The sequence below is a fragment of the Rhamphochromis sp. 'chilingali' genome (genome assembly GCF_963969265.1).
Source record: "Rhamphochromis sp. 'chilingali' genome assembly, chromosome: 2".
In the NCBI taxonomy this organism is placed as follows: domain Eukaryota; kingdom Metazoa; phylum Chordata; class Actinopteri; order Cichliformes; family Cichlidae; genus Rhamphochromis; species Rhamphochromis sp. 'chilingali'.
The window spans coordinates 11,380,312-11,403,044 of record NC_137930.1 but is presented as its reverse complement, the minus strand read 5'-3'; the positions used below and the strand labels follow the sequence as shown (position 1 = coordinate 11,403,044).

Below are 22,733 nucleotides of genomic sequence, written 5' to 3'. Positions count from 1 at the left end.
TTTTTTGGTGTTTCTTTTTCTCTTATTGTAATGCTCAACCGAATAGATGCATTAATAACGGTGCCTTATATGTTTATATTGTTGTTGACACATAAAGTTCATTGAAAGAAAAAAAAATGCGTCAGACTGAGCTCATCATGTGACCGAAAGGGAAGCCAAATGACGAACATCCGGTTGTGAACTAACGTGGCGTTCATTTTATTTCAAGGTGTTGTAATAATAAACTTCTAATTTGTACATGGCGTTCGCGTTGGCATCACGGGAGAGTCCGAGTTTCCTGTGAGAGTCAAATTTTTTTTTATATAACATTCGAAATACCACAAATCAGGAAAGGTCCACTATTCTGTGTAAATAAACTCACATTCAGCGGGCATTGTGTTGGTGTATAATATTAATGTGTAGTGTTTTCATCTACAAACAAAAACTTGTTTTTCTTACACCCACAGTCACACAGCTGAATTAGTACCCGTCACTTCTCCAAACCACTATCTTTCAATGTATTTTCATCTATCCTACATGACTTGAACGCAACCTCAACATCATATTCCGGAGGAGCACGGCGAATTCGTAGTTAGTGAAAGCTGCTCGTTCCTAGTTTGTTTGAAGCTGGAGATTTATCGCGCTAGAAATAGAACGTAAACTAAAAACCATGGACTAGTGTGCGACTCTAATGGCTTTTGTACTTGGATGGTGAGAAGGAATCGGGATGTCTGGCACCAACATGGAAACAAAAAGAGTGGAGATACCCTCCAGCGTATTGGACGATCTCTGCAGGTAACTTGATGTTTCCTGGGGACATCTAACACTGTTATTTACTTTAATTTAATTGTTATCACAAAAACCGATTAAGTGGTATCACGATGAACAGAAGTACAAGATCAAGAGCAGTGGCGTCTATGGCGCATGGTATTATCTTTGTAGCTCTCCGTAGCTCAGTCAGTATGTGTACTGTGAACATAGTAAAGGGTGCACTGAATATTATTTATCCGTAGGATGACCACTACATCAAACCGAAATCCACCCTTTTAGAAGGAGCGTGGGCGAAGCACTGTATCACGAGTTAATCCAGTGGCTGGTAACATCAGTTTCAACCTATCGTCGTAGGGTAATGGATTCAAACAATAAAGGCTTGAATACAATAACTTTGACTTCGTGGTAATAATGTCATTTGCTCAATTACAATACCAATTTGCACGTCTCCCATAAGTTTTGATTTGCTACCTATATCTAAGGCACTACACCCTTTCCCACTGTGAGTGGGAAAGCTTGAAAAGATGAACGAGTATTGACTAATATGTTATTACGGTAACTGAAAAACATCTGACGACTTGGATTCGTATCTCACACATCTATAGGACACTAGTAAATGACATGGCACTAAACTCAGTATAAAAAAAAAAGTGGGAGCTTGAATTAAATCTGATGACTGAGGAGAGGGCCTGGGGTATTGGCAGGATATGAAAGGGGAGAATCTTATTATTCTACAGACCCAACGGTGTTGGTGCTTAGAGTAAAATGCTGTAAGAAAAGAGTACATGTTCCTATTGTTCGCCAAGAAGCTTTTAACTGTTAACTGGAGGAACATTGCTACTAGCACTGATCCAGTAGATACACAGACTGAAACACATTTACTTAACAGCAAAGCAAAGCTGTTAAGTATATTTGGTTGATTATACAGCCAAATATGGATACATATGTCTTAAGATGGACTCCAGTCATATCACACTTGAATGCCTAACTCCCTAAATATAACCAGATGCTCAACAAACAAAAACAGCATTAGAATTAAATAGCCCTTTGTCAAGGAAGGTTTTGGTAATATATGTTCAGTGTTGTTTACAAGAATCACAAAGAAAGCACCTCTCAGCATTAGCAAAGTTTTTCTCATTTTCCCATGCAAACTGTTTGTCTGCAGTTAATTTGTTAGAATCTGGTTAATGTCCTTCCTTTAAGCTTTAAAATGGAAAAAAACGCAACATGAAGTAACAAGACACAGTACAAACATTGAGTTGCAGAGCAACACAAAGTATAATGACAGTACTGTGAAAGGAGAAGCTCTACATACAGTTTCTGGTCCTAATCCCATTTCTTTATTTGTGCTTCCCCAGCCGGTTCATCCTGCACATCCCCAGTGAGGAAAGGGACAATGCTATCCGAGTTTGCTTCCAGATTGAGCTAGCCCACTGGTTCTACCTGGACTTCTGCATGCAAAACACTCCAGGAATTCCTCACTGCGGGATAAGAGACTTTGCCAAAGCTGATATCCTTACATGTTACAGAGATTTTAAATAACTTGTGATTTAAAAAAAAAAATCTGTTTTTTATAATGTGTATTACTTTTGAAGGCATTTTTTATAATGACAATAGGCAGTGTAGTTGTCCAGCACCTCTTCAGATGATCAAATGAGGTGTAGTTGCTGTTTATGTTACTTCATTTTAGCAGAGATAATTTTTCTTGACTGCTGCAAACTGTTCCATCACTGTCCGTTTCTGTTGCCTCACGGAGAGGATGTGCAGAAAGTTCTTGAGCAGTGGAAGGAGTACAAAATGGGTGTACCCACTTATGGTGCAATCATTCTAGATGAATCCCTTGAAAATGTGAGTTGTTGTATACTCATGCACTGCAATGGCTGTGAATTCTTTTCCTCTGTTTTAGCCACCGTGTTAATTAGTGACAGTATTGTATTTGTATGTTGAGATCTGGTAGCACTTAGAGAAAACAACTCCTCAATATGGCAAAAAATCTCAGCAAGTGGTGTGGTAATTAGTGTGGAAGTGGAATATTTTTATTCTGTGGACCCTATCGTTTTGGTACTTGATTCTTAAGGAAATCTGGATAGTAGATTCTAGGATGGGTCTTAGTTTATTTGAAAACGTTTTCTAAACTTCCTGTATAAAAAATGGTATTGACTGCAACAGATTCTTATAATTTAAATGGTAAATAATGTTCCTGGGTTTGTAGTGGGCAGAAAAATGTATTGAATATTTGGCAGGTGCTTTTTGTTTGAGGAATTAAAATCCTCTTTTTAGGTTAGCATGCATCACACAATGACTATAGATGCGTAGTAATGTGGTTTGGCTTCTACATCAAAATTGCTACAGGCCTGCTGTGCTATGTTTTTCATACAAAACCTAGATGCCATGCTATAATTGGGATGCTATAACAATATGTAGTATAGAAATGTTGTTGGATTACTGTGTCTGCAGTAATGCAACGCACATGCAACGCTGCTATGATGTCTGAGATGTTCGATGAGGTAGGTTCATGGCTGGTAGTTGGATAGGGCCAGTCCATTCTGGGAATCCTTGAGTGTCGGGACTTTCCGGCCTTCAGTTAGCCATTCTGTTTGTGTCTCATCCATTAGCAGCTGGTTCATTTATGCTGCCAGGCACTCATGAAGCACAGTTAGCTTCTTAAGCCTGTAGGTGTGGATCATATCTGCACCTGGTGCTATCCAACTCTTCATGCTTGACTCTTTCTTGGATGTCTCCCACTGTGATATGGATAATGGACCCTGTTCAGGGATATGTATCAATTCATTTCAAAGCCTTTATTGTCACTGCATTTGAAAACACAATGACATTTGAATCACATCACCCGGTTGGCAACCAAACACACCCAGATATGTGTCTCACATGTAAGCAGTGTGAACAAATAAATAAACAAAAAGTAGGAAAAAGATTCATTTAAATGTGCATTGTAATAAATACTAAAAATGAATATTTAAAAAATCTCCACTTTATTCATATTGAGAACAGATTTGACACAGTAAAGTAATTACACTGACTGTAGTTATTGCACTTGAACTGTTTTTGTGTAGTTGTTTTTGTTCAGGGTTATTGCCTGTGGGAATAAACTTTTGAGCCTACTGGTTCTCGTCTTCAGAGACCCGAGGGCAACATTTGGAACAGGTTATGGCCTGGATGTGAAGAGCCAGTGACGATTTTTATGCCCCTGCTGATGTAGTGTTTAACTGCAATTTGCCGAAAGGATGAGAGGTGGCAGCCAGTGACTTTTTTTGTGTGCTGTGTTTATGATGTGCTGTAGTCTTCTTTTTTTTTTTTTTTGTCTGTGGATGAGGAGCTTGCATACCACACTGTGATGCAGTATGATAGCAGGCTCTCACCAGTAGCTCCGGCTGCAACTTGTTTCTCTTCAGGCTCTAGGGAAGTGCCAGCACTGCTGAGCTTTTTTCACTGTGGCAGTGGTGTGAGCAGTCCAGGAGATGTTCTCTGCTAGGTGGGTTCCTAGGAGTCGGAAATCCTGGACCCTTTCTACAGTCTCCGTTGATGTATAAAGGGAGATGGTCTGCTCTGTACTCCCTGAAATCATTGATGACTTCCTTCTTTTTCTTTGTGTTGAAGGTGAGGCTGTTCACAGAGCACCAGGTGGACAGCCTCTGGATGAGTCCAACTATGTTGGTGTCATCTGTGAAATCTATTATGAAGTTAGTGGCGTGGATTGGTGTGAGTCATGAGTGTATAGTGAGTATAGAACCGGGCTCAGGGCGCAGCCTGTGGGGAGCTGGTGATAGGTGTGAGTGTAACACACAGAAATTAGTTGAGAGTGAAGGAGAGGTGGGGGCCGAGCTTTACTGTTTGTTGGCAATCTGGGGGGAATTTTTTTTAATCCAGATGCAGGTATGAAGGGGGAGATCAAAGGCAGACAGTTTGTTTATGAGTATGTCTGTGATTAGTGTATTAAAGAGCATTCGCACATGGTTTCTCCATTTGATTTTGCCTGTGAGTGAACTGGTGTGGGTCTCAGGATAAGGCTTTGGCTGGCTTCTGGCTTTAATGCGTCTTAATACCAGCCTCTCAAAACACTTCATAGCAACAGTGCAACCTGTTTGTAGTCAGTCAGGCTGTCAGGGGTGGATTTCTTGGGCAGGGGGAGGATGATTGCAGACTTCAGGAAGGGTGGGATGTTGGCTTGTGCTAAGAATGTGTTGAAGATCTTTGTGTAGACTTCTGTAAGTTGGTCAGAACATGCCTTGAGTAGCCTACCCGGCACACCATCAAGGCCGGCAGCTTTCCTCTGGTTCACTGCACTAAGCACCTGTCGCACTTTGTGCTGTTATACAGCGAGGGGTTTCATGCTGTTGTCAGATGGAATCAGTGTGTTCCGGCTGGGTCTTTTTTCCTCACACCTGGCAAAGAACTGATTTAGGTTTTCTGCCAGGGAGACACTGATATTTTGGGGAGAGGGGCTGCCTCTTTTGTAAATTATCAAGTGTATGAGGCCTGTGAACACTCGTGCATGTGTTTGGTGAATGAAAAGAATTCTGTGTGTTTCAACTTACTGGTCTTTTGTTTTATTTCAATTTCAGGTACTGCTTGTTCAGGGCTACCTTGCAAAATCTGGTTGGGGCTTTCCAAAGGGGAAGGTTAATGAGGATGAAGCGCCAAATGACTGTGCAGTTCGTGAAGTAAGTCAGGCAGTTCTTATATCAATTTAAAGAAATAAAAGTCACATATCTTAAAATGGCTTTAGTTCTTATTTGATAATGATGGTTGCTTTCCAGGTGTTGGAGGAGACGGGTTTTGACATCAAGAACCGTATCTGCAAAGATGTTTACATAGAGCAGAAAATCACTGACCAACTAGTGCGGCTCTACATCATACCAGGAGTGTCCAAGGATACAAAATTCAACCCCAAAACTAGAAAAGAGATAAGGGTAAAAAAACCCAACAGTTTTTCTACCTTTCGGTCCAGATTTATTAATGTCTTGAGCTTGTGCAAAGCCTCTTTTGTCACTTTCTGGATGAAAATGAATTAAAATGCACTGAATAAAAAGGAGGGAACAGAGAAGCCCAGAGCTCTCTCCTTATCCACCTCCTCCAGCTCTTAGCTGACACCTTTTTAGGCCAGCTAACAGGTGTAATCTCTCCAGTATGTCCTGGGTCTATCCCTGGGTCTTTTTCTAGTAGGACACACTCAGAACACCTTACCAGGGATGTTCATATAAGGTGGTTTAGGGATCGTAGTCCTATCCTCAAACCACTTCAGCTAGTTCTTTTTGATGAGGACGAGTAGTGGCTCTACTTTGACTCCTTTCTGGATGACTGAATTCCTCACTTTATCAATAAAGGTGGGGAGAGGAATCGAGCACCCATTCTTCTAGAAAACTGGGTCCCAGTTGTCCAGTTCCTTGGAATTGTTAGTCTGCCTGCATATCTATTCCGCTTATCGTTTCTTGCACTTGCACTACAATCAGCAGATTTCAGTTTATGTGTCAGAGGAGGAAAATAAAGAGACATATGGATATTTATTTTTATTACACAAAAGGACAAGATAAATGGTAAAGTGGAAAACTGCATCCAGGACAGAAACAACTGCATTATGCTGCTAACACAATTTTGGTTCTTTGCAAGCATCTGCCAAGACAGCATGCTAAAGCTAAGCTAGGTGTGAAGCGGCAGGAATGAGAATTAGCACCTCCATGTCTGAGGCATGGTTCTCAGCCAGAAAAATGGTAGTGTGCCATCTCCAGGTAAGTGACAAGTCACTGCCCCAAGTGGAGGAGTTTAAGTATCTTGGAGTCTTGTTCACGAGTGAGGGAAGAGGGGAGCAGGGAAATGGCAGAGAAAATTGGCCCGCTTGTGCAGTTATAAATACACTGAAATGGTTTGTTGTGATGAAAATAGAACTGAGCGAGAAATTGTCCATTTACCAGTTGATATATCTACAACCCTCACCTATTGTCACAAGCTGTAGATAGTGAACAAAAGAGGCTGTATTGTTTTTGTCCACTGCTCCTGCAAACACCCTTATCATGTCTGTCACACTATATGCACTAGTCTTAACAGATTGCAATGATCATGACTGTGTTTATTGAAAAATTGAAAAAACCTTACTCTCAATGGCTTAGACTATTTGCATTTGTGGCATTTTGCTAATTCACCCTACTGTCAACTCGCTTCAGCTGTAGTCAGTCAGCTGTTAATGTTTGTGAAGATTATTCGGTGTTGCAGTGAAGCAGAAGTTTTCTGGTCCTTGATCTGTACTGTCTGTAGCTGACAGAAATGTTTACACTTTCACTTTGTTTTTGCTTTTTGTTTTGTTTTTTTGCTTTTCTTGTAGAACATTGAATGGTTTCCTATCGAGAAGCTTCCCTGTCACAGGAATGACATGACACCAAAGTCTAAACTTGGACTTGCCCCAAACAGGTTTTTCATGGCCATTCCATTTATAAGGTGTGTTTCTAGAAAACAACATCTAATCATTTTTATTGTCCATTGATAGTTTTCAGTTATAGCAAGGTATACGTTTGTTTTCTTTCTGGTAATAAGATGAGCAAATAAATGTCACTCTTGTGTCTGTCTGAAATTCAGGTGAAATGTGTTGAGCCCAGCTTATCGTAAAGACTTGAAAAAAAAGGTTGCACTGACACTGGGCCGATTTTAGTACTTATACCATATAATACTTCTACTTCTACCAGCACTTCCTAGAAGTTGCGTGCTAATGTGCTCTCTTTAGTCTCACCATGGAATTGTGAAGAGAAGAAATGTCAATTTCTTTGTCACACTAAGATGATCACCATTACTCTTTGTAATACAGTTATTATTGTAGCAAAGTAATTTCAAATATCAATATACGATGGACGAATAAAGTATTTCTCATCTCAGCTCATCTCCTTTAACACATCCATGGGTTTGGGTACTCCCCAGGGTCAGAATGTCAGTGTGAAGATGTGGTTTCATGTACTGAGTTTAAATATTCAGTGAAATTGGCATGAAATCCATAATAGTAAATGAACAAGTTCATGGAGGGAGAAATGGATCAAAAGTAGCAGCTGCTCTGAAATCAGTATGGATGTCAGAGACGATCTGCTCTTCAGGGCCATCAGATCTGAAAATAGAACTAATGATCCTTACCCATATAAGTTAGCCTTCTTTTTGTAATTTGGTCCAGTTAATGCATATTGATCAACCAGTTGTGCATCCATGAAGTCTGTCAAACCTCTGAACTGTCTAAATAAAATTTTGCGTCTTGTTTGTCATGTTTTTGATTTTATGTCTAATGGCAGATCTTCTGCTTTACTTGTGTAGACCACTGCGAGACTGGATTAGCCGGAGGAAAGGCGAGTCAACAGACAGTGATGAGGACTTTGCAAACATCAGCAACATTCGGTAAAAAAACAAACAATTCTGCAACAGAAATCCCACACGGTAGTCAGTTCAAGTCAATTGTATTTATATAAGGCCTAATTACAAAATTTTTTACCTTAAGGCGCATTATTTTATAGGATAAAGACCCTGCAATATTAACCCTCGGAGGGTTAAGCAGGTTTTATAATTTTTAAATCTATGAGTCTGGTAGGGTCTGCTTGGGTCCCTGTTAGGTTAATTTTGTTATGCGATAGTGACAGCAAGGGTCAACTACTTGGTTTTTTGATTGCACAGACTCGTCTGTAGAAAATTTACATCACAATCCCCCAGCTACAAACACGCCCAGGCAGTGGACTTCAAAGAAGTATGACAGGAATGACTACTCAGCTGTCGGATCTCCACCCGTCTGTGTTCATGTCCGCACCAGGCTTTAGAGAGAAACTCCAACAATCAGCCAATCCCCTATTACCAAGCACTTGACGACAGTAGGAATTCCCTTTTAACAGTAAACCTCTGGCACAAGCAGGTTCAGGGAGGGGCAGCCATCTCTCATGTCAGGTATCACCAACTCTGCCATTCCCGTCAGCTCTACCGAGATTTATACCTTCTGGGAGCTCGACACATTCGCCTCAGTCCTAGCAGCAGGCTTTTCTAGTTTTACCATTTACCATTCAAAGCATGAAAGACTAAAAGGCATTTTGACCCATTTATGCAGAACATTATTCCGTTTCTTAAATAATGTTTGGGTTTTTTTGTCTCCAGGTTCTTTGGTGTCCTTAAAAAATCTAGAGACATGCATCCACAAAAGCCCCCCTATGAAATTGAAAGTTTTCACCTAAAGTGCTTTTTTAACAGAGCAGGTTTATTCTTTATTCTTTGCTCTACTGTGCAATGATGTGCTTTAGCCTTGTGATGCTCAAACCTTGTGAAGTCAAGTAAAAACAACTGTTGATGCTCACAAAGAAGGACATGGATTTTGTAACAGGCTTTGTGTAATCTTAGCCCCAAACAGACTCACAGACTATTTGGGCTCACAATGCAGATTTTACTTTATTTACAATGCGACAGTTCACAGACCAGCCAGCTCTGATGTCCTTGACTCTCCAACTCTCTGGCATGCAACTGGAATAGCCTTCCCTGGTACTGCCCCTGGAACCCACTGCACACCCCTCCCTGAGCCACAGAACAACCCCATAAAAGATGTGCAGTTATCACAGGACTTAGAGTAAAAAAGCTGGAGTGAGAAACATCATCAAGAAATTCACGGAAAGCCACACACTCAAAGTAGACAATCACTAGAACTCTGCATAGGAATGGACTGTGAGGTTGCATAATAACGATAATGTTGACACTCTTAGTTTTTGGAAATATTTGGGAATTTTTCTGTCTCTCTGAGATGGGCAGACTAAGCAATTTACCATCATGTGCACATAGAGCACTGAGAGTACTCCATGTGGGCTCTCAATGCTTTTAAAAGCATTGTTATGTTTATGTATAAACATAAGCAAATCAAAACATGAAATGAAATTCAGTGAAATTCCCACACTTTCATAGATTGCCGCAATTTCAAAAATCCAATTTCTTTTTGTTCTTCCTTCTGTCTCATAGGTCAAAATCTCGTCACCTCCCAGGTAGCGATGCCTTTCCAGGAGAGAGCTGGACAAAACACAAGCAGCAGAAAACTTTGGGCCAGTTTGAACTGAACCAGGTTAGAAAAAGACTACAGTCAGTCACCATGTGATAACAGCAGGCAGATAATTAAAAATGAGGGAAAGAATCTATCAGTAAGTGTAATGATTCTTTCAGCCTATGTCCTCATAGAAAATGTATGTCTCAGCAAGTCCAAATGAGAAAGATAAACATGTATGAACAGGCATTTGTTATGTTCTAGTTGCATGTGGAGTACTCAATGTGATTCAGGTCCAGACTTTGCCAAGGCTTTATTAAATACGTCTGATTTAAATATATTATTAATTACTATATAGGTATAAGATGGAAGTAGAATCTGTCATTTGTTATTATAACCACAGTCATCTCATAAAATCTGTTCTTTACTCTGTAGAAACCAAATGTGAAAGGCAATGGGAAGAAATTTCAAGACTTGCCTTATATGAAGAAAGGCTCTTGTGACAATGGAGCCAGCAACCAGCAGGTGAAAACCATATTAGTAAGTGCCAAAACATTTTTGGTCCAGATAGTGGTTTTTAGTAACCAGAGAAGCCTCAGACATTATGCTGACATTTAAACCAGAAAAAGTCTCAAGATCATCAGTCAAAAACAGCACATGCACTTTCTGCTGGTGCAACTTAGCTAATATTAAGGGTTTCAGATGCTGTTTTTATTGAATATATAATATTAGTAAGCATTTAAATTTGGCATCATGTAAATAGTTAATGAATTACCAGCATCACACTCTTTAACCGATTCTACAGAAGGAAGATAAAAGACTTCAACCGCGAAGACTACAAGACAGTTTTGAAAGAGGTATGATTTTTCAGCACTCTGACATTCTATTTGGTCGAAAGCCTTTACATAGATCGAGGGTTTATTTCTACTCATTTGACCAAAGGAGCACTTAAAAAGACAAGATATTCCTTTCACTGCAATTTATCTAAGAGCCTTCTGGACAGTCAGCAATGGCAAATGCTCCTTGCATCCTTCATATCACATGTTATTAACACTGTTAATAAAATGCATGTAATATATCATTATCTAATGGAGTAATGCTCACAATAGGAGTGTGTGCAATAAATCTAACTGCTTATAAGTAAATTTCATCTGAATCTATTGAAATAATGGTGATGTGGTTCTCAAAGGCAAACAGTAGTTATGTAGTCATCCCTTTGACCTGAATGGTTGACCATTCACTCTAATGCATCAAGTTACGTATGGAGCAATAATTTTATTTGGTGTGACAAATGATTTTTAATTTCTGTGCTTTCCATTTTATGCATATAAAGATTAATTTAATTTAATTTAATTTAATTTAATTTCATAGATGATGACCACTGATAGCCTCCAATTGCCACATCACACAGTTAAACGGCTTTTTTTTTAACAGATGCAGCTCCAAGCAGCTCCTGCGGTCATCAAGAGAGTAGAGATTATGAGCCAATGCTGTCCTCTAAGGCTTTCCTACATTTCAGATTTGACAGAGACGCCATCATGAAGAGTTTCGATTACTGATATCGTTGATGCTGATCTGTGCCTCCTCTGTAACGTCAAACCTTGAACTCAAGAGACATTCTAAATTAAGGATATGAGTAAACAAGGGATATTAAGGATGTAACTAAACCATCTCCTTCTCATCTTGACTTGCTTTTTATGTGCATGTGTGTTGCCTTTCTCACTTCAGAGTAAGTTTTCCTGAAAGAGGTAAACCATAGTAGAGGACTACGCAGGTAAATCAGTAACTTTTTACAGGTAAATGATGTTTTGAAAACATTTACTTTGAACTTTTAAGTACATTTATGATGACAGTAAAAAGTGGGAAATTAATACTTAGTGCATTTGGCCAGCGAATCTTTTTTTGAATTTGTCATGTTATATTTTGGTTTTAAGCTATAATATATTCAGATAATAGCTTCCTCCAGTCATTCAGTTAAGTAGCAAACATTTTCTGCACGTTGTCTTTTAACAGTGAAACTGGCTTAATGATATTACAGTGTTCTTCAGTTTTTTTCCTCTCAAGAAACTTTAGATTTTATGCAGAAATATAGAACTTTGTATAACATCTTTGAATAATGACTTGGGAAAGAAATAAAGTTGTCTTTAGATTGAATGCCATTAAATTCATGTTACTCTGTCACTGTATCACTCTATGACTGCCAATATTAAAATCACTATATAAAGCTGATGATTGCAGATCCAAGAAGTGAAAAGGTCTGCCATTATGAGAATGACCATGAAGCAGGATATTTCTTTTATTTTTGATTAGAGTTAGCTGAATCGAAGACAATTCAAATGAAAAACATGGAGGACTGCACAAATATCTTCCAGTTTAAATACGAAATTATAAGTGAATTTCACATTCAGTTTAATTAGCATCATGGTAGTGCAGCACTTATACACAATAGTTTTAATTTTGGTGTCATGTTTGCATTTTCACCATCAAATATGTACAAATGTACAAAGATGATTTTTTTCATATATCATTAAAGCTCAATCTGACTGATTTGCGATCTGCTTTAGACCTGTGTTTCTCAGTCTATTTCGAACAGTCTTAATTATAGCCTTTTACCACATCTACCATGTTTTACCATGTTTCCTGTGATATTTCTTAACTGTAAAAGTTCTCAGTCATAGCAACACTATCTGACTGCTATGGTATTCTGTTGGCATGAAAACTGGAAAAGTTTGGGTTATTTACTTTGATGGAGGATGGCACCATTGAGCCACTAGATCAGAAAACAAAAGCAAGGGCAGTTTTATAGATTATAGTTTCACTGAGAGTAACTGTTTTCAAACCACATCTCAAGCAGTTCTCATTTTCCTTGGAGGGATTATGCACTTGCAGATGATTTCATTGCATTTGATGTATTTTCTAGTAAAGTGAATCCCTGGGACTTACTTTTACCATTGACCGTAATTCATTTTGGGGTGTTTTGACTTTAAATGAGAATGTTAATAAAAACTTTTTTTCAGTCTCAGAATTTAACTTACTTAAAATAAAATCATACATCAAGAAATTCCCTTCAATGTGGTCCAAAAGTCCACTGCCCTCTCTCCTAAATATCTCCATACCTCCTGTACCTCCCCATGCTGTATGTCATCTGGGCCAACTGCCTTTTATCATTCTCTTCATAGCTGCTCCTTAAAAATTTCTCTGCATTTTCCAATTCGTCATCTGTCCTCCATCTGTCCTCGCTCTCTCATCTTTTCAACACTCTCTTCACTTAGCACACTTAGCACATTTCCATCTCTGTTCTTAACCACCTAACCTGCTACATGTCCTTTCTAGCTCAGTCTCTCTGCTCAGCCAATCAATACAAGTCATTTTTCTGTTCCTCAGTGTCCACCCTTACATGCAACTCAGTGAAAGCCTTGTACTTTAAGTCTGTCACCCCTCCTTTCGCCATGCATATAGCATCCCAGTAGTCCTTTCTACTGTATTAGGTGTTTGCCCTAAGTAGTACAGCTGTACTTCCCATCAATCTGAAAAATCTTGCCTACCACTACTACTATCTACTCCATTTAATCCTCTGGGTTTGATATGTGTGTGATCCTCAAGTTTGGGTCCTCGACCCAGAGGCCTGGGAGTTTGAACAGTCTGTACAGTGTCTTAGCTGCTCTTAAAACTACACTCTTCTGCACAGAGACCTCTAATGTTGTGCCTGCAATCTGCTGGAACCACTCTTCTAGATTTGGAGTTTTAACTTCTAATGCTGCTGTTACCACTCTTGAGTGGTAACAGCACTCACTTCCTACTTTTTCCAGGCTTGTTCTGTGTGGCTTTGAATTTGAATATTTCTGACAGCTCAAACCTTTACTGTGTGTGAATTGGAATATAACTTTTAACTTGATTTGAGTTGTGAAAAATGGCATCCCCAAAAATCCCAATTTCAACCCTATTAAAAATTTGACTTTAAAGCTGGGTCTGTGCTGGGGAACCAACCAATTAAAATCAGTTCTGCCAAGAACCACCAGAGAAACTTTTTGATGGCTACCAAAAGCATCTGGTTGAGGTGCAACTACTGTACCTAAGAGACATTTAATAAAAAATTCATGGGGGTGTTATATTTGAACCTGTGTATATACTTTTGACCCTGTGAGATGGCTCAGTTTGTAAGCCTGGGGGGCTCCCAGTCTGATGTGGTGGTTAGTAATACTGGGGAACCACAAGGAATGGTCCTATTGGCATTCTTGTTTACCTTGTACACCTCAGATTTCCGTTACAACAGTTAAACATGACACTGCAGTAGTTGGGTGTATTAAGGGTGGACAAGAGTGAGAGTACAGGAAGCTGTTAAGGAACTTTGTTGAGTTCAAAGAAATCACCTCCTTCTGAGTGTCAGCAAGACAAAAGAGATAGTGGTTGACTTCAGGAGGAAATAGCTTGCTGCTGGCGTGGAGGGAAGGGGACAGCATCAGTGCCAGAGATGCCAGCAGGATCAACAAACTCATCTGCAACCCTGCATCACTGGTCAGAATTTGGAGGTGTTTGAGTCAGTGATGGACAGGAGGTCACTGAATAAACTGCTCTACATCATGGACATCACTCCCACTCAACTCCACACTTCTCCTTCACCCTCAGACCGATTCGCCGCCATGAAGAACGCTTCAGAAAATCATTCTTGCCGTTCTCTATAAAGCTCTGTGGTAATTCTTCATTCTGTGACTGGTGAATACACATGTTAGACATAGGATTCTAAACATAATTTGTATTATACCTTCGTGCAGCTATGTTTCTTTGATTTATAGATTCATTAAATCACTTCTTTCATACATTTATCTATCTATAAAACACGCATGAGAAATAACTTGAAGGTAACATCAGAAAAATTTCTTGGTGAAAAATACACATCTATGTAACATATACATAACACCTATATTCTTGAAACAAACGGTTTACTTGAATTTTCAGCCTTCGGAGCCATGCTCCTCCAGTCCAGTAGGCGGCGGTAATGCTAATAAACTCAAAAGAAGAAGAAGACACAAAAACACGGGTTTAAATGGATCAGATTAGCGGTGGTCTAAGGTTTACATAAAAAGGAAACTCAATTCAGCTTTGGCTTCTTGCGTATTCATGTGAATCATCCTACTATGTGAATTGTTGAGACTACAGTCGAACGTCTTCACTAATCAAGGTACGATATAATTTCTAAATTCGTTTTCTGTCAGGTTTGGACCTACAGTCAGCTACATTTTATGACGATATTCCTTTCCTCTTAGCTAAATTATTTCTGTATTTGGCCACCAAAACAATGAAACACTTAAGCCACTTGTTAAGAGGGCTCTTTAAAGCAAACGTAGCTAACCGAAAGACTGCTTTGTCTAAAGTTGTAAGATGCTTCTCGCCGAGAACTGCACCTGTTTCGTAGTTATATAGCATGCTAGTAATGTAGTGGTAACCTTTATGCTAGAAGTTACACGGCTTACACAAGTTGCACTCTTTGGATAACTTTTCAAAAATAAATCAAAAGTAGATTAGTATTGATGTCCCAACTTCACTGTTTTTATGCTTTTTGGTGATGTTTTGGCAGCATGTCAACGTGTCCAAAGGTTTCAAGTCGCAGCTATGATATAAGTAGAAAGCAAGAGTAAAAGTCGTCTAAAATGTATTCCAACTTCTGGTCAAAACAGGTATAATCTTATCCTACCAACACTGTGATCCACAAGCACTACCCTATGCCGAGAACTGTAGTTCTGTATTTCTCTCGGTTATGATTGAAAATGTTTAAACTCATTAGTTGTGGATGCTACCTTTACGGTTTTGTAATTGGCGGGAAAGAAAATTGTTCGAAAACGACATGTATCTCCAAAGAAGAGTCTCGAAGCATTCTATGACTGTGAGTGGCTGAAACAGACCAAACCATAACTAGGTAGGGCTGGCGCCACTCGGGAAGCACAAGGGATCATGTGTCTGGTTAAAGTTTGAAGGTTCATCTACGCCAAAGTACAGATCAGGATGAACGATTTCCATAAGGTCCAATACAATCGTACTGCAGTTCCACTCACCACAAAAATCATCTGTTGGTTATATTGCCATTTGACTTTTTTCTGATACTGATACGCACAACAGCGCGCGCATAAACTTAAGAAATCCAGCAGCATAACTGAACCGATGAAAATGAATCGTGTCTTTATTTTGAACAAAATAATAGTATGATGGTGCATTATGTTGAGCAGGCACCTGACTTTGTAAAGCTGTGACGATCACCAGTTAACATGGGTGTGTTTCATAAATCAGTAACAGGTATTATACAGCTCACAGAGGGAGCAAGATGTGGCTGACCTGTGTACTCGTGGGAAAAACGTGTGCTTGCGATTTATGTCACATAAATGCATATATATGAAACTTCGGACTCTATTGATTTTTATTTCATTCATTTTAGTCATGTTTTGTATTTGTTAGTAAATTAACAGCTAGCTTAATGTACTTAACACCTTATCTTTTCTGATATCTTTCCTTTTTGAAGCACCCAATAGCAATACCACCTCACACAGCTAGATGGAAATACAATAAACAAATGAATCAATAACATAGTGGTGAGTTGACATTGATTGATTTAAGTGGCTTAAAAGACAGTAGAACATTTTGAATCACGCATTAAAAAAATTAACTACAATATTTGATTTTTAAAAGTTCTTTTTAGCTAGAGCATCACTAGTGCATTCAGACATTCCTCTACCATTGAATTAGGCAAGATTGTCTGAAGTTTCTTGCTTACTTAGCTTCAGCTGTTGTCATGCCAGTGGTTGTGGGGATGCTGAACAGAGTCACAGTCTCAGGGGGAAAAAAAATAACATTCAGGAGATATGCAAGTCTATAGATTCTCTTTTTATGTTGGTTTGTTTAGAGGTTAACAACAAATAGGCTGCAGGAAATGATGCATGCATGTATGTTTTCACAACACTTTTTCTGTTGTTTTCTTGCAGTGCAATATGTCAAAAATTGGTGCAGCTACACAAAAACCATCCATGAATCATAATGCACCACAACATGGTTCCAGTGTCAGCAACTTTAAAGAAATTCATATTGATGAAGAAGTCAAGATAGCAGTGACCTTGGCTTTTGAGAGGTTTCAGTACAGTGACCAGAAAGGTATAAGCTGTTTTTATTGGTCTATATAAGAAAATGAAAAACATTCATTCTTATAGTATCTGACATCATTTTGCCAGTGTCATATTCATTACATCTCCCAGAATGAGCAGAAAATAATTATGGTTGTCACTCAATAATTTGCTACTATTTATTATTTTTCTTTCCCTGACTAAACAGAGACGGAATTTCCTTCCTCCTTGACCAGTACAGAGAGGGCTTTCATTCATCGAATGGCCCAGTCTCTGGGTTACATTTCTAAGAGCAAAGGGTAAGTTCTTCCTCCAGGATTGTTGCTCATCAGTATCTCAGTCATTACACCTTGTGCTAAATGTAAGTAATTAGCACTGAAAATGAGCTGAGTAATTTAAAAATGAATGTACCCTCTTTCTTAAAAGGGAGACAGAGCATTAATCTGCAGTAAAGTTGGTTTGTAGTTTTGATTTAAGTGATTTTAATGGTGACTTTGCAATTGCATATAATGTCTATAGCCATACCTTATTGCTGATCTGGACTTCCTTAATAAAAAGAAATATAATACTTAGGAATTATTAGTATTAGGGTGAATACATAGATGCCAGTGGTCATTACAAATTGTGCTGTTTGTGTTTTCTCCTGCAACTTTGCACTTGGCATCTCTGAGGTCAATTTACCTCAGAGATGCCAAAAGTTGACAAAAGCCTTCTTTTCAGAAACAACTATGCATGCTTGAATAACTGCTCTGCTTCCTATTCAGCACTTACACAAGGATTAATTAAAGTTATCTAATTTAATTCCAGTTACAGGAGTACAGACATAGTCCATTGTAATTATATCAGTAAATAGCTTTTGATCACACCTTGTAGATTTTGCATTTGTAGAGACACTGAATTATAATCAATTTGCAAATTTGTGTTTAAGTATAATCACAATGTGATATGAACAGGGTTTGAATATTTAAAAAGAACATTTCATCAAAGATTTCAATTAATCCTTGAAACATTTTTATGTGATTTACTGCAAGACTAGTAAAGTAGTATTGGTTAAATTTTAATAAATGTTAATTATTCTAGATTATTTCAGGAACTATAAAATTCTCTGAGGTGATTGAGACGCTAGCATTTAAAGATTATACATTTTATCTAAAATTAATTAAGCCACATTCATTAGAGGTAACTAAACAGGTATGTGCAACTAAGTTAGACATATCACCACCATACCTCTCGTCAGACTTGTCAGATCTTACTGTCAGCTGGTAAACTGGTGGGTAATTAAAAGAAGAAATTTAATTATATTGAATAACCAATGTTGAATTCACAAAAAAACCCAAAAACTTGACAGCAGTGTAACAAGAAATACAAGACGTTTCTGTCTGTGAGTCCCACTTAATACAAGGAACAGTGTCTTGTTTTTCACAATACTGCAATTCAGTTTTTGCAGCATGACCAGTTCCTGGCACACATTTATTAAATTATGCTTTTTATGTCATTTCTGTCCTTAACAGCTCTCTTTCCAGTTCCTTCAAAATCCTCTTTTATCACTTATGCCTCACTTTACTGCTACACGCAAAGGGAAGGTCATTAGTGAACCTAACAACAGGGGTTTCAAATACATCACTTCTTCACTGAAGACCAACCACACATCCCCACAAGCTAGACTGGGACTGAGGAGCTGTCAAGCCTAACTTACAATTACAGAAACCCCCAGAGCAATAGACCAAAACAAGTTTTAATAAGTATGGTAATGGAGAACGTTTTCCTTGTCTTTCAGAAAGGGACCAAATCGCTTTGTCACCATCAGGAAGAAGAATGAAACGGATAATCCTCAGCCAACCATACCCATGACACTCTCCCAGAATACCTTCTATTTCATCCGCAGTCTGCTACAGAGGTTTCCCGTCAGCAAGAAGGAACGAATAGATATACAACCCAATGAAAAAAGTGGCATATCTGTGCCTGCAGAACCTGGTGACTGTCATTGTGTGTGCATAAAATACAGCTGTGTTTTACTGATGACTGCTAATATTCTCTATGAACTGGAGAGAAAACAACAAAAAAAGGACCAAACTGATGTTAAAGCAAAATGTTGACTCTTCGCTTACTGGGCTGCACGGGGAGAACATTGGTAGATATACATTGGCTATAACTTTATGTCTTAAAATATAAAGGTACAAAGTCACAGACAGAAATAAAGTCAACTTTGCTTATTATTCCAGTTTGGACATTTCAAAATAAAGACCCAAATTGCTTTAAAGACTGTGCACACTTTCAGCTGTCTTTTTTTTTTTTTTGTGTGTGTGTGTTTCCAAGCCTGACGGCACTAGTCATATGGGTTTGAAACGCTTTTTGATGTGGACCAAATCTCCCATATTGTGCTTCTGTAACAGTAATTGTAAAATAATAACAAACACACACACAAAGTGAAACAGAAATATCTTTTGACACCTTTCGTCTTTGGATATAGCTCAGTCAGCAGCTGCATTCTTCTTAGCCTGTCTTTGTTGTGTTCTTTCAGACAACAGTTATGACAAGAACAGAGCGAGCGGACGTTTAAACAATGGGATTCCTATGGTTCCTCGGAGGAGAAGTCCATCAGAGCTGGACAGTTTTCGATGCTCCCTGCCTGTGCATGAACACCAGGAGGAGATCATCCAAATTATCAAAAAAAACAGGGTCGTGCTCGTGTTGGGAGAGACTGGCTCTGGAAAAACAACACAGGTGTGTCTGTGGACAAATAGATATTCCAACACTCGGTTCTGACATCTTAGTCATGTTTGCTTTCTACATTTTTTATTTATTAAGATGTTTATCCTAAGATACACACTGAAAACGTAGACAACGCACCAGTAGCCTCTGGCTGTAATTGCTCTTAGGATGTGGAGGTTACTTGGTAACCTTACCTCCGGTACCTCTGCTTATAACAAGTAAAATATTTAGATACTCAACCTGTACCTATATGTTATGTTAATATTATAATATGTTAAAAATATCCAAAGAATATCTTTTTAGAATGGGTTTCTTTTCAAAAGTATAGTTGATAAAATATTTAATGCATGTTTTAAAAAAAATAAAGTCATAATTATATATTGTGTCTGGGAAAAATAGATCTTAAAATTTACTGTGTTGGGGTTTTCCATTTTCAATGTGGTTATACATATTGATATATTTTATCCAGATCCCACAGTTCCTTCTGGATGACTGCAGCAAGAAAGGAGAGTCCTGCAGGATCTTCTGCACTCAGCCCAGACGCCTGGCTGCCATTGCTGTGGCTGATAGAGTGGCAGCTGAGAGGGGGGAAGGTGTGGGCCAGACTGTCGGCTATCACATCAGACTTGAGAGCAGGTAGATAAGACCAAAGCGAAAAATGACCAAATTATATTTAGGTTTCAGTTAAGCAAAGGACTTGTAACATGTTCACAGTACACATGCAACTGTAAATAATTTTTAAACTGATAAAATAATCAGAGTTAAACCTAAAAAAAAATTCATATCCAAAAAAAACATTAGAGGCAAAACCGAAATATAAAAGCAGACCTGTCCCTTTGTAAATAATGTGCTGTGGATATAAAGCAACAGTATAGTTGAATTTAATTTTATTTATATAGGGCCAGTTCACAACAGCAGTCACCTCAAGGCACTTTATATTGTAAGGTAAAGATCCTACAATGTTAGAAAGAACATCCAACAATTAGATAATCCCATAGAAAAAAGCACTCTGTGACAGAACCAGGCTCAGGGAGGAGCAGCCATTTGCTGTGATGGTGAGGGGAATGGGAAGAGAACAGAGAAAGACAGGAGAAAAGGCAAACGATAAGAGAAAGAGCCAGAGTATAATGCTAGTGATTAAATACAGTAGTGGTGTATAAACACACAGATAGTTTAAAAAAAAAAAAAAAAAAGATGAGCGAAGAAGAAACGCTCAGTGCATCATGGGAAGCCTTCCAGCAGCCTAACACTATGGCAGCCATAACTATAACCTTTATCAAAAAAGAAAATGTTAAGCCTAATCTTAAAATTAGATAAAGTTTCTCTCTCCCAAATCTAATCTGGGAGCTGATTCCATAGTAAATGGGCCTTATAGCTAAAGGCTCTGCCTTTCATTCTGCTTTTGAAAACCCTTGCATTAGGGTTGTCCTCCTCATCCCTGTGTTGTTGTGGAATAGTGAGGCTTGGCTCTTGGAAAGTTTGAGCATTGTGCTCATAGTGTTGAGACATCCTGTTGTGCCAGTTACGCACGTCTTCTGATATCTTCCCCTGTCATTGTAAATCAATGCACACTCCAGTTAGCTACTGACACAAAATAAGTCATGCTTACTGGTGTTAAAATTAGCTTAATTTACAGTAAATGGCCTGGCACCACACTGAAACACAAAAACCATAGTAACTCAGGTTTGTTTGTTTCAGTGCGGAATAGACGAGATGAGCTTAATGGTGCACACTGAGAGATTTCTAACATGTTGTAATCAGCCAGTGTTTATAAAATAGAGTTTTCGTTTTATCGCAATTCCTTTCCTGTCTGCTTGAGAGTGTTTGCTGTAAGGAAGCTCCTAGCGATTAATTTCTCAGTTGACTAAACTAGCAAAAAAGAAAATTTGACTGAACAGTCTAAAACTAAGAAACACTCAGATATTACGTTAAATTTGAACTGTTTAATGGACAATGCCAACAATGTCAATGTTATGAACACAGCCCTACTCTAAGCTGATTGACTGAACTCCTCATCCTGTCACTAGGGGATCCGTGATCTCATTCTTTTGCCTTTTAAAGATCTCAAATTAACAGTGTTTTTATTCCCAAATAATTATAAAATCAATCTGGCTTCAATGCAAGTCTAATAGCAAACATTTTCATCCTGATATTGCAGTCGCCTGCATTGAGGTCCTCTCAGCTTGTTTTACAAGTGTGAACTTTCAGCTGAAGCATTGACAGTACTGACATGTAAGTGATGTCAGAAGCATGACAGAGCCAATGAAAAACCTGAGCTTTTTAAATACGAAATTCATTTTAAAATACATGCTTCGCACTTTTTGAAGAGTGATTTATGTTTGGAAGTTACATGTTTCTTAAAATGGAATTATAAATATGAATACTTTGCATTTCTCAGGGTATCTCCCAAGACATTGCTGACTTTTTGCACCAGTGGAGTACTCCTCAGAACACTGATGACTGGAGATGCAAGCCTGACAACTGTCACACACGTCATTGTGGTGGGTATGAGGATTATACAAGCAGACAGCATATAGTCTTAAAAAAATTTTCATCTACATTATATTGCCTAAAGTATTCACACATTATTCACTCATACAAATAATCGAGGTCAGCTTTTCCAATCACTTCCAGGGCCACTTGTGTAAATCAAGGTAACATCAAGCACCTAGGCACGCCGACTGCTTCTCCAAATGTGTGAAAGAATGGGTCTCTCTCAGGAGCTCAGTGATAATAGCATAATACCGTGATAGGAAGCCATCTATTAAACTGTTAGTGATATTAAAACAAAGTGAAAGCAATTAGGAGTTTAGGATGCCATGTAAAATCACTGAGCAGTGTACCTAGTGAGTAGGGATGGGTACCGGTATCCAGTGCTATTAAGGCACCGGTTCTGACATAAACTGTAGTAACCAGACCAAAAAGCAGCGCACATTTCGGTGCTTTATTTCTGTGCCCCCCCCCCCCCCCCCCCCCCCCCCCCCCCCCGAGATGTCATACACTTTGGATTCTAGCCAATCATTTTACCTTTGCAAGCGTAGTAGGCGGGCACAGGTGCGTACGTTCTTTTAGAGCAGAGCTACAGATTAAAAATGCCCAAGGCGAAGCGGTCAAAAGTCTGACTGTACTTCACAGCAAAAGATGCAAACTCAGCAGCCTGCAACAAGTGCTTTAAG

At 38.7% G+C, this 22,733-nt stretch overlaps 2 protein-coding genes across 7 annotated transcripts in view; both read left to right on the top strand.

Annotated features, from left to right (window-relative positions):
• Nucleotides 1-160: 160 nt before the first annotated feature.
• dcp2 (decapping mRNA 2) lies at nt 161-12,742 on the top strand. Of its 2 annotated transcripts, none has more exons than XM_080874146.1 (11): nt 161-774; nt 2,109-2,260; nt 2,471-2,598; nt 5,331-5,429; nt 5,526-5,678; nt 7,085-7,197; nt 8,053-8,133; nt 9,721-9,820; nt 10,175-10,264; nt 10,545-10,596; nt 11,174-12,742. In XM_080874146.1, the coding sequence occupies exons 1-11, from the start codon at nt 707-709 to the stop codon at nt 11,296-11,298; spliced, it is 1,161 nt and encodes a 386-aa protein (XP_080730272.1). In that variant the 5' UTR covers nt 161-706; the 3' UTR covers nt 11,299-12,742. The 2 variants fall into 2 exon arrangements, with proteins under 2 accessions (XP_080730272.1, XP_080730271.1); XM_080874145.1 differs by having other exon boundaries at nt 162-774; nt 10,175-10,279; nt 11,174-12,741.
• Nucleotides 12,743-14,762: 2,020 nt separating this feature from the next.
• Nucleotides 14,763-22,733, top strand: part of ythdc2 (YTH domain containing 2) — a 42,902-nt gene continuing 34,931 nt past the window's right edge. For 3 of the 5 annotated variants that reach the window (XM_080875016.1, XM_080875015.1, XM_080875013.1), the window contains exons 1-7: nt 14,763-14,918; nt 16,711-16,876; nt 17,054-17,144; nt 18,623-18,831; nt 19,367-19,569; nt 20,027-20,193; nt 21,956-22,058. In XM_080875016.1, the coding sequence (XP_080731142.1) occupies nt 16,717-16,876; nt 17,054-17,144; nt 18,623-18,831; nt 19,367-19,569; nt 20,027-20,193; nt 21,956-22,058 (933 nt within the window). In that variant the 5' untranslated portion in view covers nt 14,763-14,918; nt 16,711-16,716. Of the gene's footprint in view, nt 14,919-16,299; nt 16,321-16,710; nt 16,877-17,053; nt 17,145-18,622; nt 18,832-19,366; nt 19,570-20,026; nt 20,194-21,955; nt 22,059-22,733 lie in introns of those variants that run through there. The other 2 variants (XM_080875017.1, XM_080875014.1) reach the window with 2 other exon arrangements.